Raw genomic sequence first — 18550 nt, forward strand, 5'->3', positions numbered from 1 at the left:
GAAAGTTGCCAGTGACCATCTGGATGAGGAGGCATGGGAGAAGGTCACATGGTTAGAAGAGACCAAAATAGAACTTTTTGGTATTAACTCCACTCGCCATGTTTGGAGGAAAAAGGATGAGTACAACCCCAAGAACACCGTTCCAACCGTGAAGCATGGTGGGGGAACTTCATACTTTAAGGGTGCTTTTCTGCAAAGGGGACAGAACGACTGCACCATACTGAAAGGAGGATGGATGGGGTCATGTATCGCGAGATTATGGCCAACAACCTCCCTCAGTAAGTGCATTGGCCGGGTCTTCCAGCATGACAACTGCCTGAAATACACAGCCAGGGCAACTAAGGAGTGACTCCGTAAGAAGCATTTCAAGGTCCAGGAATGGTCTCTATATCTGAACCCAATAGAAAACCTTTGGAGGGAGATGAAACTCAATGTTGCCCAGCGACAGCCGCACCGAAACCTGAAAGGCCTGGAGAAGATCGGTATGGAGGAGTGGGTCAAAATCCCTGCAGCATTGTGTGCAAACTTATTCAAGAGCTACAGGAAAGGTCTAACCTCTGTACCAAATATTACCGCAAGTTCTATTTTTCTGTTGTATTAAATACTTTTTTCATGCAATGAAATGCAAATTAATTATGTAAAAATCATACAATGTGATTTTCTGGAATTGTTTTTAAGATTCTGTCTCTCACAGTTGAATGTACCTATAATAAAAATGGCAAACTTCTCCATTTTCTATATAAACATACAACTATATATACAAACACACACTCATAAATAGATTCATACATAGACAGACACACATGTACACTCACTGGCCACTTTATTAGGTACACCTGTCCAACTGTGTGTTAAGACTTAATTTCTAATCAGCCAATCACATGGCGGCAACTCAGTGCATTTAGGCATGTAGACATGGTCAAGACAATCTCCTGCAGTTCAAACCGAGCATCAGTATGGGGAAGAAAGGTGATTTGAGTGCCTTTGAACGTGGCATGATTGTTGGTGCCAGAAGGGCTGGTCTGAGAATTTCAGAAACTGCTGATCTACTGGGATTTTCACGCACAACCATCTCTAGGGTTTACAGAGAATGGTCCGAAAAAGAAAAAAAATCCAGTGAGCGGCAGTTCTGTGGCCGGAAATGCCATGTTGATGCCAGAGGTCAGAGGAGAATGGGCAGACTGGTTCGAGCTGATAGAAAGGCAACAGTGACTCAAATTGCCACCCGTTACAACCAAGGTAGGCAGAAGAGCATCTCTGAACGCACAGTGCGTCGAACTTTGAGGCAGATGGGCTACAGCAGCAGAAGACCACACTGGGTACCACTCCTCTCAGCTAAGAACAGGAAACTGAGGCTAAAATTTGCACAAGCTCATCGAAATTGGACAGTAGAAGATTGGAAAAACGTTGCCTGGTCTGATGAGTCTCGATTTCTGCTGCGACATTCGGATGGTAGGGTCAGAATTTGGCATAAACAACATGAAAGCATGGATCCATCCTGCCTTGTATCAACGGTTCAGGCTGGTGGTGGTGGTGTCATGGTGTGGGGAATTTTTTCTGGGCACTCTTTGGGCCCCTTGGTACCAATTGAGCATCGTTGCAACGCCACAGCCTACCTGAGTATTGTTGCTGACCATGTCCATCCCTTTATGACCACAATGTACCCAACATCTGATGGCTACTTTCAGCAGGATAATGCGCCATGTCATAAAGCTCGAATCATCTCAGATTGGTTTCTTGAACATGACAATGAGTTTACTGTACTCAAATGGCCTCCTCAGTCACCAGATCTCAATCCAATAGAGCATCTTTGGGATGTGGTGGAACGGGAGATTCGCATCAGGGATGTGCAGCCGACAAATCTGCGCCAACTGTGTGATGCCATCATGTCAATATGGTCCAAAATCTCTGAGGAATGCTTCCAGCACCTTGTTGAATCTCTGCCACGAAGAATTGAGGCAGTTCTGAAGGCAAAAGGGGGTCCAACCCCTTACTAGCATGGTGTACCTAATAAAGTGGCCAGTGAGTGTATATACACACATGCACACTTAGATATTTATACACAGACATACATGGACATTATATATATATGTATGTGTGTATATATATATATATATATATATACACACGCCAAATCAGACAAGGTGATTTTCTGGATTTGTTTTTTGACTCTCATAATTGTGGTCTACCTATGATGTCACATTTAAATAAGTGGGAGAACTTGCACAATTGGTGACTGAATAAATACTTTTTTCCCCCACTGTATATATTACATGGGCAGATGAACACATATTTATACAGATATACAGTGGCATGTAAAAGTTTGGGCCATCCTCTAGTTAGGTTTGCATCAAGAATTTGTTGAAATTTCATTGACTCCATTGTTCCCTCTACCCATGAAATGTTCCCTGTGCCATTGGCTGCAACACAATCCCAAAGCATGATTGATCCACCCCCATGCTTAATAGTTGTCGAGATTCTCTTTTCCTGAAATTCTGGGCCCTTTTTCTCCCCACATACCTTTGAACATTGTGGCCAAAGAGTTCTATTTTAACTTCATCGATCCACAGGACTTGTTGCCTATATGCATCATATTGTTTAGATGTTCTTATGCATACTTCTGATGCTGAATTTTATGTTGAGGACATATGAGGTTTTCCTTTGATGACTCTTCCATGAAGGCCATATTTGTGCAGGTGTCTCTGAACAGTAGAACAATGTACCATAACTCCAGAGTCTGCTAAATCTTTTTGAAGGTCTTTTGCTTTCAAGCTGGGGTTCGGATTTGCCTCTCTAGCAATCCTATGAGCAGCTCTCACTGACATTTTACTGTGCCCGATGTCCACAGATGGGGGTTGTGCTCACAGCCCAACACCATGCGGCATTCCAAAGAAATGCCACCCCACACCATTACTAACCCACTGCCAACCCGGTCATGCTGAAGGATGTTCCAGGCAGCAGATCGCTCTCCATGGCGTCTCCAGACCAGAGTCATGTGCTCAGTGTGAACATGCTTTCGTCTGTGACGAGCACAGGGCGCCAGTGGTGAATTTGCCAATCCTGGTGTTCTGTGGCAAATGCCAAGCGTCCTGCATGGTGTTGGGCTGTGAGCACAACCCCCAACTGTGGACGTCGGGCACTCAGACCATCCTCATGGAGTCGTTTTCTAACCGTTTGTGCTGACACATGCACATTTGTTGCCTGCTGGAGGTCATTTTGCAAGGATCTGGCAGTGCTCCTCCTGTTCCTCCTTGCACAAAGGCTAAGGTAGCGGTCCTGCTGCTGGGTTGTTGCTCTCCTATGGCCCCCTCCACGTCTCCTGGTGTACTGGCCTGTCTCCTGTAGTGCCTCCAGCCTCTGGACACTACGCTGACAGACACAGCAAACCTCCTTGCCACAGCTCGCATTGATGTGCCATCCTGGATGAGCTGCACTACCTGAGCCACTTGTGTGGGTTGTAGAGTCCGTCTCATGCTACCACGAGTGTAAAAGCACAACCAACTTTCAAAAGTGACCAAAACATCAGCCAGAAAGCTTTGGTACTGAGATGTGGTCTGTGGTCCCCACCTACAGAACCACTCCTTTATTGAGGGTGTCTTGATAATTGCCAATAATTTCGATCTGTTGTCTATTCCATTTGCACAACAGCATGTAAAATTGATTGTCAATCAGTGTTGCATCCTAAGTGGACAGTTTGATTTCACAGAAGTTTGATTTACTTGGAGTTATATTCTGTTGTTTAAGTGTTCCTTGTTCTGCACACACAGATACATAGACATTATATATATATATACACTCACTGGCCACTTTATTAGGTACACCATGCTAGTAACGGGTTGGACCCCCTTTTGCCTTCAGAACTGCCTCAATTCTTCGTGGCAGAGATTCAACAAGGTGCTGGAAGCATTCCTCAGAGATTTTGGACCATATTGACATGATGGCATCACACAGTTGGCGCAGATTTGTCGGCTGCACATCCCTGATGCGAATCTCCCGTTCCACCACATCCCAAAGATGCTCTATTGGATTGAGATCTGGTGACTGAGGAGGCCATTTGACTACAGTGAACTCATTGTCATGTTCAAGAAACCAATCTGAGATGATTCGAGCTTTATGACATGGCGCATTATCCTGCTGAAAGTAGCCATCAGATGTTGGGTACATTGTGGTCATAAAGGGATGGACATGGTCAGCAACAATACTCAGGTAGGCTGTGGCGTTGCAACGATGCTCAATTGGTACCAAGGGGCCCAAAGAGTGCCAAGAAAAAATTCCCCACACCATGACACCACCACCACCAGCCTGAACCGTTGATACAAGGCTGGATGGATCCATGCTTTCATGTTGTTTACGCCAAATTCTGACCCTACCATCCGAATGTCGCAGCAGAAATCGAGACTCATCAGACCAGGCAACGTTTTTCCAATCTTCTACTGTCCAATTTCGATGAGCTTGTGCAAATTGTAGCCTCAGTTTCCTGTTCTTAGCTGAGAGGAGTGGTACCCAGTGTGGTCTTCTGCTGCTGTAGCCCATCTGCCTCAAAGTTCGACGCACTGTGCGTTCAGAGATGCTCTTCTGCCTACCTTGGTTGTAACGGGTGGCAATTTGAGTCACTGTTGCCTTTCTATCAGCTCGAACCAGTATGCCCATTCTCCTCTGACCTCTGGCATCAACAAGGCATTTCCGGCCACAGAACTGCCGCTCAATGGATTTTTTTTCTTTTTCGGACCATTCTCTGTAAACCCTAGAGATGGTTGTGCGTGAAAATCCCAGTAGATCAGCAGTTTCTGAAATACTCAGACCAGCCCTTCTGGCACCAACAATCATGCCACGTTCAAAGGCACTCAAATCACCTTTCTTCCCCATACTGATGCTCGGTTTGAACTGCAGGAGATTGTCTTGACCATGTCTACATGCCTAAATGCACTGAGTTGCCGCCATGTGATTGGCTGATTAGAAATTAAGTCTTAACACACAGTTGGACAGGTGTACCTAATAAAGTGGCCAGTGAGTGTATATACATATATATATATATATATATATATATACTAGCTGAAGAGCCCGGCGTTGCCTGGGCTTAGTAACAAACTCTGGTTAGTTATAACAAATTATAATGATTATATTGCACATAAAAACCGTGTATCTAATCCTATCCTGTGTGATACTGACTGCTGAGCCGTGTATCTAATCCTATTCTGTGTGATACTGTCTGCTGAGCCGTGTATCTAATATTCTGTGTGATACTGTGTGCTGAGCTGCGTATCTAATCCTATCCTGTGTGATACTGCCTGCTGAGCCATGTGTCTAATCCTATCCTGTGTGATACTCACTGCTGAGCTGTGTATCTAATCCTATCCTGTGTGATACTGACTGCTGAGCCGTGTATCTAATCCTATCCTGTGTGATACTAGGGTCCCCCTGCAGTCTGTGTCAGAGGGTGGTCTGTGTTGGCACGGTAATAAATTGTGTTATTTCCAGATTTACAGAAGGACGATAACACTATGGAAATGATAAGAAAAATAGGCCTCAGTTACCACAACTGTCTACAAAGAAAACTGTTGCTGATAGCAACCAATTACAGCTCATTTTTCATCTTTTAAACAGCTCTTTGACAGCGTGGCGAGTTTTGAGTGGCGACTTTTGTGTTTCGACTTTTATGTGGCGAGGTTGGTGTATGTGTGGTGAAATGTGTGCTGAGGGTGGTATATGTGTTGAAGCACGTGGTAGTGTGTGGCGCATTTTGTGTGTGTGTTCATATCCCCGTGTGTGGTGAGTATCCCATGTCAGGGCCCCACCTTAGCAACTGTACGGTATATGCTCTTTGGCGCCATCTCTCTCATTCTTTAAGTCCCCCTTGTTCACATCTGGCAGCTGTCAATTTGCCTCCAACACTTTTCCTTTCACTTTTTCCCCATTATGTAGATAGGGGCAAAATTGTTTGGTGAATTGGAACGCGCGGGGTTAAAATTTCGCCTCACAACCTAGCCTATGATGCTCTCGGGGTCCAGACGTGTGACTGTGCAAAATTTTGTGGCTGTAGCTACGACGGTGCAGATGCCAATACATACATACACTTTTTCCCCATTATGTAGATAGGGGCAAAATTGTTTGGTAAATTGGAACTCGCGGGGTTAAAATTTCGCCTCACAACATAGCCTATGAGGCTCTCGGGGTCCAGACGTGTGACTGTGCAAAATTTTGTGGCTGTAGCTACGACAGTGCAGATGCCAATACATACACTTTTTCCCCATTATGTAGATAGGGGCAAAATTGTTTGATGAATTGGAACACGTGGGGTTAAAATTTCGCCTCACAACATAGCCTATGACGCTCTCGGGGTCCAGATGTGTGACTGTGCCAAATTTTGTGGCTGTAGCTGCGACGGTGCGGATGCCAATCCTGGACATACATACATACATACATACATACACACATTGAGCTTTATATATTGTATTAATTACCCACACATGCTCTCATAGATACATCATACATAGACAGATATACCCACACACAAATATATACAAACACATGTTACGTTATGCTGCCATAGTCACACATTATGTTATTATGGGTTGAAGCACAACTGTCATTCTCCTGTAGGTCATATCAAGCTAAATTATGTAAATTGCCCTCAAAGATAGACAGAAAGACGCCCAACGCCCCTGACATCTTGTGCTGTATGCATAATGAATGCACACGTATAGCTCCATTTATTGGATCAGCTCTGAATGAGTTACTTTCATTTGCACAAGGAAGGGGAATTCTAGCCAGCAGTGAAACGGATAGTCAGTGCAACAAGGAAATCTTTGAAGAAGGATTTCTAAAGCCAGCTGGCATTGCTGAGTTATTCTCAGCCAGCTCTGACCTGCAGCCCCACCTGCCGACTGGAACAGCAGGGCTCTCCTTAGCTGGGCCAGCTAATCATGATAGATTGCACTTGGCTCGGAGAATGTCAGCTCCAAGCCGCCTATCGTGTAGCACACAGGAAACAAGACCAAGTACTAACGGCAAATGGACCTGCTAAAGAGCAAAGCTGTTCTGTATTTCTATCTGTCATTGTAAGACGTTAGGAATTACAAAAAAATGGGTTGAATTCTGTTATATTATGTTCTGGGTTATTCAAAAATATTTACTTAAGAATATGTAGAGTGTATGTGTATATCTATATTACAGAAGAAGAGAGTAGAAGCAATCCATAGATGTGGGTGAAGTAAGAGAAGCTCATTCCCTAAGACACAAGCAGAATTTCAGCTCCTCTTTGGCAGCCGTCTTCAAGTATCAACATACACAGTAGGCCTCCAAAACACCTCACATGGGAAAGCTGATGGACCGCCCTGGTCACATGCTCCCCCGCCAGCATCCATTGTATGGACAGAGGAGCTGGTCAGTGTGTGAGGAAAGCCGCCCTGACATGAGAAAGCTTGGAGAATCAGTCAGTGAGCTCATTCTGATTGTCTAACAGGAGAGTTTGTAACTCTTTTCTGTCTTTTTCCAAGCTCCTCTCAGCTTGATTTATGGCCACAGACTACTGTACATGAAAGTTAAATGTGCAGGGAAAGAAAGTCTGTAAAAGCCAAATGGGGCAAAATTTGTAATGTAACGTAATTGCAAAAGTTATCTTTTTAGAGCAAATTATTTGCATTTAAAGGGGTTGTCCCACGAACATTTTAATTAAAAAAAAAATTAACTTTGTTCATGAGAAAACTCCTTTAAGTTAAAAAAATGACAAGAAAGGTGGACACCCCCTTTAATTTCATGCAAGCCACCCGTAAACTTTAGAGCGTCAATGCAGAGGAGAACACAGACTGCACAGATGTGTAAAGTGCAGTCTAGTATTGCAGCGTAGTATTGCAGCGTAGTATTGCAGCTGCGTGTGACTGTAGTTGCATGAGTGGGGAGGCAAGCTGCAAGTAGAGGACCGAAGTGTACACAGTGCTGAACTAGCAGGGGGCACACAGCATATAGGAAGCGCTGACAGCGCATCATCCTAACCCAGCGGTCATATGATCACTCTCTCTCGTAAGGGAGCAGGAACTGGGTCTAGGAGATCCAGACAGCAATGCTAAGTAGCTAGGAGGCTGCATTTCCACTGTAATTGTGGCTAATATAACAGGCCTAGTTACAGGGTCATTCAGATTTAAAAAAGTTATTAAATGTTTTAACCCCTTAACGACTGCCGACAGGAAACCAACTGATTCGAGGGAGAGGTACCGCCCTTTTTTCTGTATGTTTCCTGTCCCTGAAGGGCAGATCCCCTCTCTCCATTTAATTTATCTCTCATCTGATGTGATCTAGCACATCAGAGGAGAGAGAAATGTTGTCCCCCAAACCACCCCGGTACCTCCGGTGTCCCTGTACCCTCCTGCATCCCCTGGTCCTGTCCCCCACCGTCTTATTTTGGGAAGAAAATGGCAGGCACATGCGCAGTGCTTCCGCCGAGATCTCCAGGCCTGCACCCGGCAACAATAGGAAATTTTTCCTATTGGTTCATTTTGGTCACTGTGATAGGGTCTATCACAGTGATCAAAATAAAAAATAGTAAATCAATCCCCCCTTTATCACCCCCTTAGTTAGGTAAAAATAAAATAAAAAAAATGTATTTCCATTTTTCCATTAGGGATAGGGTTGGGCTAGGTTAAGGTTGGGGGTAAAATTAGGTTTAGGTTAAGCTAGGGTTAGGGTTATAGTTGGGAATACGGTTAGGGTTGAGTGTAGGATTGGGGTGTGTTAGGGTTATGGTTGTGGTTAGGGTTGGGATTAGGGTTAGAGTTGGACTTAGAATTGGGGAGTTTCCACTGTTTAGGTACATCAGGGGGTCTCCAAGCGCGACATAGCACCCACCATGATTCCAGCCAATTTTGGGTTCAAAAAGTCAAATGGTGCTCTCTCCCTTCTGAGCCCAAACAGTGGCTTTCCCCCACATACGGGGTAGCAGGGTACTCAGGAGAAATTGCACAACAAATTTTGTGGTTCATTTTCTCCTGATACCCTTGTGAAAATAAAAAAATTTAGTTCCAAACTAAACTTTTCGTGAAAAAAGTAAAATGTAAATTTTTTCCTTCCACATTGCTTTAGTTCTTGTGAAGCACCTGAAGGGTTACTAAACTTCTCGAATGTGGTTTTGCGCACCTGGAGGGGTGCAGTTTTTGGAATGGTGTCACTTTTGGGTATTTTCTGTTATATTGACCCCCAAACTCACTTCAAGTGTGAGGTGGTCCCTAAAAAAATGTTTTCGTAAATTTTGTTGGAAAAATGAAAAACAACTTCCTAACAAAAAAAAATTATGCTTCCAAAATTATGCTGATGTAAAGTTGACATGTGGGAAATGTTGTTTATCAACTATTTTGTGTGACAACACTCTCTGATTGAAGGGCACAAAAAATCTACAGTTTGAAAATTGCAAAATTTTCAAAATTGTTAGCAAATTTCCTTTTTTTTCATAATTAAACACAAGGTATATCAAAAAAATTTTTACCGCTAGCAAGAAGTACAATATGTCATAAAGAAACAGTTTATGAATTAGTGGGATAAGTTGAAACATTCGAGAACTATAACTTCATAAAGTGACAGTGATCAGAATTGTAATAAATGGCTTGGTCATTAAGTACCAAATTGGCTCTGTCACTAAGCGGTTAAATGCCCCCAAAAGGGAACATTACAGCAAACGGCAGTGAAGTAGTGTTTTGGCTTTGTCAGATATATTCAAGAATTAAAGAGTAGTGGAGGAGGGGCATCTATGCCATCAGACATGGCAACTGTGAGTGGCCAGAACGGGGAATGGGAGTGGAGGAAATTTAAGTGGCCATGGGATCTCGACATCTCTAGATCATAATTGAACATTCATGAGTAGAAGCTTCAGGAATACAGACGAGTATATATAGGCCGACGCCCGAGCTTGACTTTAGTTAATTACTTTTTCTGGGTTATAATTAAGTTAGTTTGATTACCTTAATTTTTGTTCTGCTTAATAAGATTTAATTGGAATTTAAATTCTTCTTACTAAATTAAAAACATATTAGGAAATGCTTTGCTAGACGGGCATAAGAGTTTGAATTTGGCCCTGCTACCGGCAGTGAAATCACATATGAGAGCAGGGCTGTCTGCTTATATTTGGGCGTAATGCAGAGTAAAAAGTAAATGCTCCCAGAGAAGAATCAGTGCAAAATTAGAATGTAAACTTTACAAGCTAATATCTATGTCTTAGAGATGAGTACTTAAAAAATAAAAGAAATATTATATTACCAGTTAAAGGGCTTGTCCGTACTTTTCTTTAACCCCTTTACCCCCAAGGGTGGTTTGCATGCTAATGACCGGGCCAATTTTTACAATTCTGACCACTGTCCCTTTATGAGGTAATAACTCTGGAACGCTTCCTTGGATCCCGGTGATTCTGACATTGTTTTCTCATGATATATTGTACTTCATGATTGTGGTAAAGTTTCTTTGATATGACTTGCGTTTATTTGTGAAAAAAAAATGGAAATTTGGCGAAAAATTTTAAAATTTCACAATTTTCCAACTTTGAATTTTCATGCCCTTAAATCACAGAGATATGTCACATAAAATACTTGATAAGTAACATTTCCCAAATGTTTACTTTACATCAGCACAATTTTGGAGCCCAAATATTTTTCTGTCAGGAAGTTATAAGGGTTAAACCTTAAACAGCAATTTCTCATTTTTACAACACCATTTTTTTAAGGACCACATCACATTTAAAGTCAATTTGAGGGATCTATATGATAGAAAATACCCAAAAGTGACACCATTCTAAAAACTGCACCCCTGAAGGTGCTCAAAACCACATTCAAGAAGTTTATTAACCCTTCAGGTGCTTTAAAGGAATTTTTGGAATGTTTAAAAAAAATGAACATTTAACTTTTTTCACAAAAAAATGTACTTCAGATCCAAATTTTTTTATTTTCCCAAGGGTATCAGGAGAAATTGGACACCAAAAGTTGTTGTGCAATTTGTCCTGAGTATGCTGATACCCCATATGTGGGGGTAAACCACTATTTGGGTGCATGGCAGAGCTCGGAAGGGAAGGAGCGCCGTTTTACTTTTTCAATGCAAAATTGGTTGGAATTAAGATCGAACGCCAGGTCATGTTTGGAAAACCTCTGATGTGCCTAAACAGTGGAAACCCCCCACAAGTGACTCTATTTTGGAAACTAGACCCCCTAAGGAACTTATATAGATGTGTGGTGAGCACTTTGAACCCCCAAGTGCTTCACAGAAGTTTATAATGTAGAGCCGTAAAAATAAAAAACATTTTTTCCACAAAAATTATCTTTTCACCCCCAATTTTTTATTTTCCCAAGGGTAACAGAAGAAATTGGACCCCAAGTGTTATTGTGAAATTTGTCCTGAATACGCTGCTACCCCATATGTGGGGGTAAACCACTGATTGGGCATATGACAGAGCTCAGAAGGGAAGGAGCGCCAGATTTTACTGTTGTGGTTTGCTGGTGCCAAGACTCACTGGGAGAGCCCTTGAGATGCCAAAACAGCAGAACCCCCCATAAGTGACCCCATTTTACGAACTACACCTCTCAATGAATTCATCTAGGGGTGCAGTGATCATATTGACACCATGGGTGTGTCACAAAATTTTATACCATTGGGCAGTGAGGACAAAATAACTACATTTTTACCACCAAAATTTTGTTTTAGTCAGAGATTTTACATTTTCACACAAGAAGTGGGTAAAAAAGGCAACAAAATTTGTCCCACAATTTCTACTGAATGGCTGTACAGTGCTACTTAGCCATGCGGAGAGACTCGGGAGGAATGGAGCACTATTTGCCTATTCAAGTGAATGGGTCTGTGCACATGTCAGTGTGTTTCCACGGACAGTGTGTCCGTGCGCAAAATATGCTGACATGTCTGTTCTTTAATGTCAGCACGGGCCACAAAGCATCCAGCACACGTGCATACACATAACACACATGGATGTCATCCATGTGACATGGATCGGCGCTGGGAAAGAAGCGTTACAGTAAGCGCTGCTCCCCGGCACTGGGTGCTGAACACGGCTCTCATTGGTCTCCCCTGCTTGTGCAAACTGCTGGCAGAGCAGGGGAGAATGATGAGAGCCGTGTTCAGCACCCTGCGCCGGGGAACAGCGCTTACTGTAAAACGTCTTCCCTGGCGCATCTGCTGTACAGGAAATATCAGGACGTGTGAAAGAGGCCTTATAGCGGGTTTTTATGTTTGGCTGCTGTCACACACTAAAAGACGCATTTATTGCAGAAAATAGTTTTTGCATCACCACATTTTGAGAGCTATATTTTTTCCATATTTTGGCCCATAGAGTCATGTGAGGTCTTGTTTTTTGCAGGACGAGTTGACGTTTTTATTGGTACCATTTTTGGACACATGACATTTTTTGATCGCATTTTATTCTGATTTTTGGGAGGCAGAATGAACAAAAACCAGCAATTCATTAATTTCTTTGGGGGGGGGCGGTTATACCGTTCCGCATGTGGTAAAATTGATAAAGCGGTTTTATTCTTCGGGTTAGTACGATTACAGAATACCTACCTCATTTATATCTTTTTTTATGTTTTGGAGCTTTTATACAATAAAAACTATTTTATATAAAAATAATTAATTTTGCATCGCTTTATTCTGAGAGCTCTAACTTTTTTATTTGTTCGGTGATGGAGCTGTATAGGGGCTTGTTTTTTTGCAGGACAAGATGACCATGTTTATTTATATCCGTCTTTTTAATCGCATGTTATTCCACTTTTTGTTCGGCGGTATGATAAAGCATTGTTTTTTGCCTTTTTTTTTTTTTTCATGACGACATCGGGTTACCATGGCAGCGATCGGGACCCCGCGTCACGCCGTGGGGTCACCGATCCAAAGGCAGAGGGGCTGTCAGCCCTCTGCCTGCTCCCAGAATGCTGTGATCGTGCTCAATTGCAGCATTTCGGGGGTCTAAAGTGCCAGGAGTGGTCTGTGACCGCTGCAGGCACTTTGTGTGAGAATCAGCTGACACCCGGCCGCCATCGGCCGCACACCAGTAGTGTGCGCGGCCGATCGCTATGACGTACTACACCGTTCAAGGTCAAATTGTGCCAGGTCACATGGACGGTATAGTACGTCAGATGTCAGAAAGGGGTTAAAGTATGCAATCCCGCTATACTTTCAGCCACATTTCGACTAAACATGCTCAATTCACTTATATGAAGCGAGGCTGCACACATTTAGTCCTAATGTGACAGGAAGGATAGAAATTGCTTTCTTGTGGTCACATGACTACCCGGTCTCATAGCCCACACTGGAGAATCCAGACAGTGTGTGTTCCACACGCTGTGAGGATTCAGAAGTCATATTGACTGCAGACATTTAGCAAAAGAAAGGACAACCTTAACATTGTAAAGCTGGTGAGAAATCCTCTTTAGAGAATTGTTCAGGGCAGTCTATGATGTCTGCATGCTTCAGTAACCTATATATAAAGATGTGTTGTTTTATGGCCCCTTTAGACCGGTTTCTGAGCGACGGTGATGCATGCGATATGCATACTCCTGAGCAGAAGCTGTCTGGTGGGCGCAGCCTTGCTCCATACACTTCGGTCTTGAAACAACTTTTTAAGAATCAAAACCTTTGACGGTGTTTGTTCTTTGAATTGTATTTTGGAAATGTCAGCATTGTCTATGAGGCGTCATGCTGACTAGAGAAGCCTTGGCTACTTTCAAGCATTTAATGAGAACATACCCTGGTTCCTCTCTATAGCGAACCAAGTAAAAATACGCATAGGAATTGTACAATATTTGGAATGAAAACTGCTATGGCAACTTTGAGAAGTGCTGCACTACTTTAAGATTTTTCTGTAACTTGTCATTGCTAGCGACCAGTCATGCTGTCATAATATTATGCTATGCTACAACTAGGAATAATTGACATTATCTGACATTGTTTCTTATTTTTGCTAACATAACCTTATGCTGTAAATTGTAGCTGCAGTATGCAGATAAATCCAATGACGCCATTAGAATATGATGCTATCGGTGAGGTATTGCTGTTCCTTTTGTTTAGTAGGAAGTCTGTATCATAAAGATTCTGCAGCATCCCTACAGGGTCCTGATTACAGATCCGGTCATACTTACAATTAATGATGTTTCTTTGCTAAGTAAGTGCTATGTATTTCTCAGTTGCACCACTCAGAAGCACATACGCTTGGATTTATTACATGTAAGCACATGCAGAACCTGTAGGCGTAGGCTGGTTGCACATCTACTCTAAACATTTTTGTCTCATCATAGGAGCAGAAAATGAAAAATGATGGTAGACGGACCTCATAGTCTGTCAGTATGTTGCAAAAAAAAAAGTGTGGCATGCAGCTTCATTTTACCAGAAAATACAACCCTGCATTTCGTGCAATTATTTCCAGCAAATATGACAAGTGCAATGAAAATGGCTGCAAATGGAGTCTCCAAAACAGGTCTTGCAAATCCTGTACTTTTATGTATAGCGTGCACAATATAAAACATCATTGCAATGTCATAAATTTGAACCTGATTCTAAAATAGTCTACACTAGCTCTTAGATGAGATCCCCATATTTATCAGTTAATTTATCTAACCTTACATAACCTGTACAAGTCTGTAAATATCATGGTGGCTCAGCGGTTAGCATTTTCAGAACTTGGGTACTGGGTTCAACTCCAACTTAGTATATCATCTTCATGGCGTTTGGTGTATGAGTGGGCTTCCTTCATGTACTTTCCTCCTTTACTTCAAAAGCATACAGATCGGTTAATGGGTTCCCTATAACTTTGACCCCTGAGTGGCTGAGCTAAGGAAATAAAATTGTGAAGCCAGTTGGGGAAAAGGGAAAGACCTTTAAAATATGTTCACATTACATAAGCTCAAAAAATGAGATGATGCCATGAATTTAACAATCCATCTGAATTTCAGACAGGCATAAGCTATGAATTGGGGTAAGTTAATGTGACAAAAATGAGAGTTGTTGAAAAAGAAGCTCTAGATTTTTATGGCAGTACTAAATGAAAAAACAATGAATTGCCTAAAGTTCACCTGTGGTAGACATCTTTGAACGCTGGTACCCCAGTGGTTCTATATCTATCTGGAAATGTAATAATCCAACACCTCCTGTGTCTGTTTCCCATGAGCCAAATAAAGGGTTCTTAAATAAAGACATAAAAAACAACGGCAAGAGAAGCAAAGACGGGATACAACGACCCATGTTACAAGGGTACTTTGGGATTCATAAATAACTCCCATTTGACTTAGCAACTTTGTTATATTCAGCGGCAATGTATTCCCAAGTCTGAGATTTAGGAGATATCAGTGGAATGGTTGTGTGGTTATGTAGTACATCGACGTCAATGTAGAGTGTCCAGCTGTGATCTCCAGTGACACAGACGCTATGAAGAGCATCTGAAGAGAGAATCTGCTGGGAATCGGAAGAAAATGTATGTGCACTACTCTATTAACTGAACCATTGATTGTGATATTCTGGACCTATTAGGAGATTGCACTTTACATAAAAACAATCTAAAACCAAAAGTTCCCAAACCCGTGCTGTAATATATTCAGATATTTCTACATTCATCTTTGCTGATTCGTGATAGATTCCAGACTTTGCAGATTCTTAAAAATACACAATATAAGAGTATTTGCTTTTAACTATTTCAAATCTGTAGCAGAATAAAATATGGAAAGCCATGTAACAACCAAATCCGTTCACTGCTGAAGAAACCTTGATCATTAGTGTATTCAGCTCCCCAGAATAGAGCTGAGCTCTCCCTTCAATCTCAGATCTTCACATTTCCGAGCTCTCTTTTTAATGACCTATCCTACATAGTCAGGCATACAGCTGGGGCTCTGAAAGTTAACTATATAAGTCATCACTCAGTACAATTTTTATTTGGTTATTGGTGCCTACTTTTATTATATGTATGTTAAGCCCAATTCAGACATCAGTGTTCATGTACGCATAAAAATGGTATCAACGTCATCAGTGTTTTGGATCAGTGTATCAGTATTTGCTCAGTGTGTCATCAGTGTTTTGGATCAGTGTGTTATCGATGTTTTTTCATGGATGGATAAATAAATTACAAAGCTTCACGTATCCTTTACAATGTTAAATATGGACTGCACACAGCTGCCACATGGACGCAATCCATGTGCAGCACGTGTTTTTCAAGGACACATTGACTTCTATTGGCAGCAGCTTAGAGTTTAGATCTCGTGAAGTAATTATTCCCCTCTACTCCTCCTTGGTCAGACCTCATCTGGAATGCTGTGTCCAGTTCTCGGCACCACATTTTAAAAAAATACATTGAAAAACTGGAGCAAGTTCAAAGAAGAGCTACCAGAATGGTGAGCAGTCTGCAAACTATGTACTACAAGGACCGGTTAGAGGGTTTGGGAATTTTTAGCTTGCAAAAAGAAGACTGAGAGGAGACTTAATAACTGTCTACAAATATCTCATTGGCTGTCATACTGTAGAGGGATCAGCTTTATTCTAATTTGCACATGGAAAACGAGAAGCAATGAGTTGAAACTGAATGGGAGGAGACACAGATTAGATATTAGAAAAAACTTTTTGACAGGGTGATCAATGAGTGGAACATGTTGCCACGAGAGATGGTGAGTTCTCCTTCAATGGAAGTCTTGAAACAGAAGCTGGGCAGACATGGTTTAGTGAATCCTGCATTGAGCAGGAGGTTGGATGTCCCTGGATGTCCCTTCCAACTCTAACATTCTATGATTCTTTTTATCCCTGATACCAGAAAAAAGCAGGCATGTTTTTGCTGTGTTCACACATGACATTTCTTTGCAGTTTTTTTCAGGTATGATCACGTGATTTTTCTACAGTACATCTCTACAGCACAAATACTTTGCTGCTTTTTTTCAGTGTTATTTGCACTTTTTCATTACTTTCTACAATTGAAAAAATGATGAAATAATTGCCATGCTGCAGATTTCAAAAACACTGCCAGGCTCAAATTCAGTCAGGAAAGAAACAAGCTTGAGCATAAGACATCTGAAATCACCTAGCTTTTGTTGGTACTGTAAAAACAAAAGCTTCTGTTTGCTTATAACTATTTAAACAAACTACATTACATCAAAATGATACTGTTACAACCGAGTCATAATGGTGTAACACTGACCCTTCTATTTTACAGATTGGACACAAGTGGAGAGATATGGAGTGAGACCCAGAAAGATAATTTGATGGACGACCAGGTCGATAGCGAGTCTGCTTCCCAAGCAGCCACCACACTTCTAATAAATGGGATTAGTGGAAATGGTAAGATTATTTTTAGATGTTCTACAAAGGAATTATAGGGAGCTGTGGAACTGGGTTTTGGGGAAAGTCAGAATTGATATAGAGACAGACTTTCAAGTAAAAATAAACACAGTGTGGTCCCTATCTCTATTATGTGTGTGCATTCAGATTATGGATCAAGTTTGAGAGGTGGGCACCAGTAGTCACTACATTTGGGAAAACAAGTGATTCTGTTTTTTTTTTGTTGCATTGTGTTTTCTATTGAAATGTACAAAGTTATTTCTATGTGAAGAGCACTCACATTTATAATCTTTAATAATGATGATAATGTGCGCAAACTGTAAAGCGCTGCGGAATATGTTAGCGCTATATAAAAATAAAGATTTATATTTTTTATTTTAATAGCAAACTGGGGATTCCCAAGTTTGGAAATTATCCCTTTTCCATGAAATAGGGGATCACTTCCTGATTGCTAGGGGCTCTACCGCTAGGACTCTTGCCAATCCCGAGAACTAAGGCTCTGAAGAGTCCCATGTGAGCGGCGCAGTGGTTGATCATGCGGACTGCTGCTATATTCATTATTATGGGAGTACTGAAGAACACCCGAGCACTGAGTCTCACTATCTCAGGTGGTCCCATAAAGGTGAATAGAGCGGTAGTGCACACCTCTATACTCACACGGTGCTCATCAGAGGTCCTTGAAATTAGTGGGGCTTCCAGTGGTTGGACCTCCAGTCATTAGGGAATTGTCCCCTAATCTATGGATACAAGTTAACTTCAAAACTTGAAAACACCTTTTAAAACTTTATGAGAACCAATGTTCGTTATAGGTCAAGTCCTGGAGAGCATGTAAAAAAAATATGTGGCTTTCTGTGTCTTTCTGTTAAATAAAAAAAAAATATGTAGAATTATATGTTATAAATAGTAGCCAAAAGCTACAGGCACTTATATGACAAATGTCATCTATGTTGTAACATTTATAATTAAGTTCCCATTCAGCTATTAACAAAAGAGAAATTGGACTGGGATATAATTTTTAAGAACATGCCCACACATAAATAATGTCATTATGTGTGTTTGTATACATATGTCAGATAATTATTGATCAAACCTATATTGAAATATAATTAGTTTACATACCTAGGGGTCCATTCTCTGCAGTGTCGAGGCTATTAACAATCGTTAACAGTCATTCACTTGAATGGCTGTTAACGATCGTTAATAGCTTTTGCATTTTAGTGACTGTATCCTGCTGTGTATTGATGTTTATATACATTTATACATT

The 18550-nt window shown here is 41.5% G+C and overlaps 1 protein-coding gene across 2 annotated transcripts in view; it reads left to right on the top strand.

The window, feature by feature from the left end:
• NEXMIF (neurite extension and migration factor) overlaps positions 1-18550 on the top strand; it is a 492764-nt gene that overhangs the window by 466300 nt on the left and 7914 nt on the right. For both annotated transcript variants that reach the window (XM_073556210.1, XM_073556209.1), the window contains one exon: positions 17162-17286. In XM_073556210.1, the coding sequence (XP_073412311.1) occupies positions 17162-17286 (125 nt within the window). The remainder of the gene's footprint in view (positions 1-17161; positions 17287-18550) is intronic.

The sequence above is a fragment of the Dendrobates tinctorius genome, unplaced genomic scaffold (genome assembly GCF_039654945.1).
Source record: "Dendrobates tinctorius isolate UK_male_01 unplaced genomic scaffold, ASM3965494v1 ptg000231l, whole genome shotgun sequence".
Lineage (NCBI taxonomy): Eukaryota > Metazoa > Chordata > Amphibia > Anura > Dendrobatidae > Dendrobates > Dendrobates tinctorius.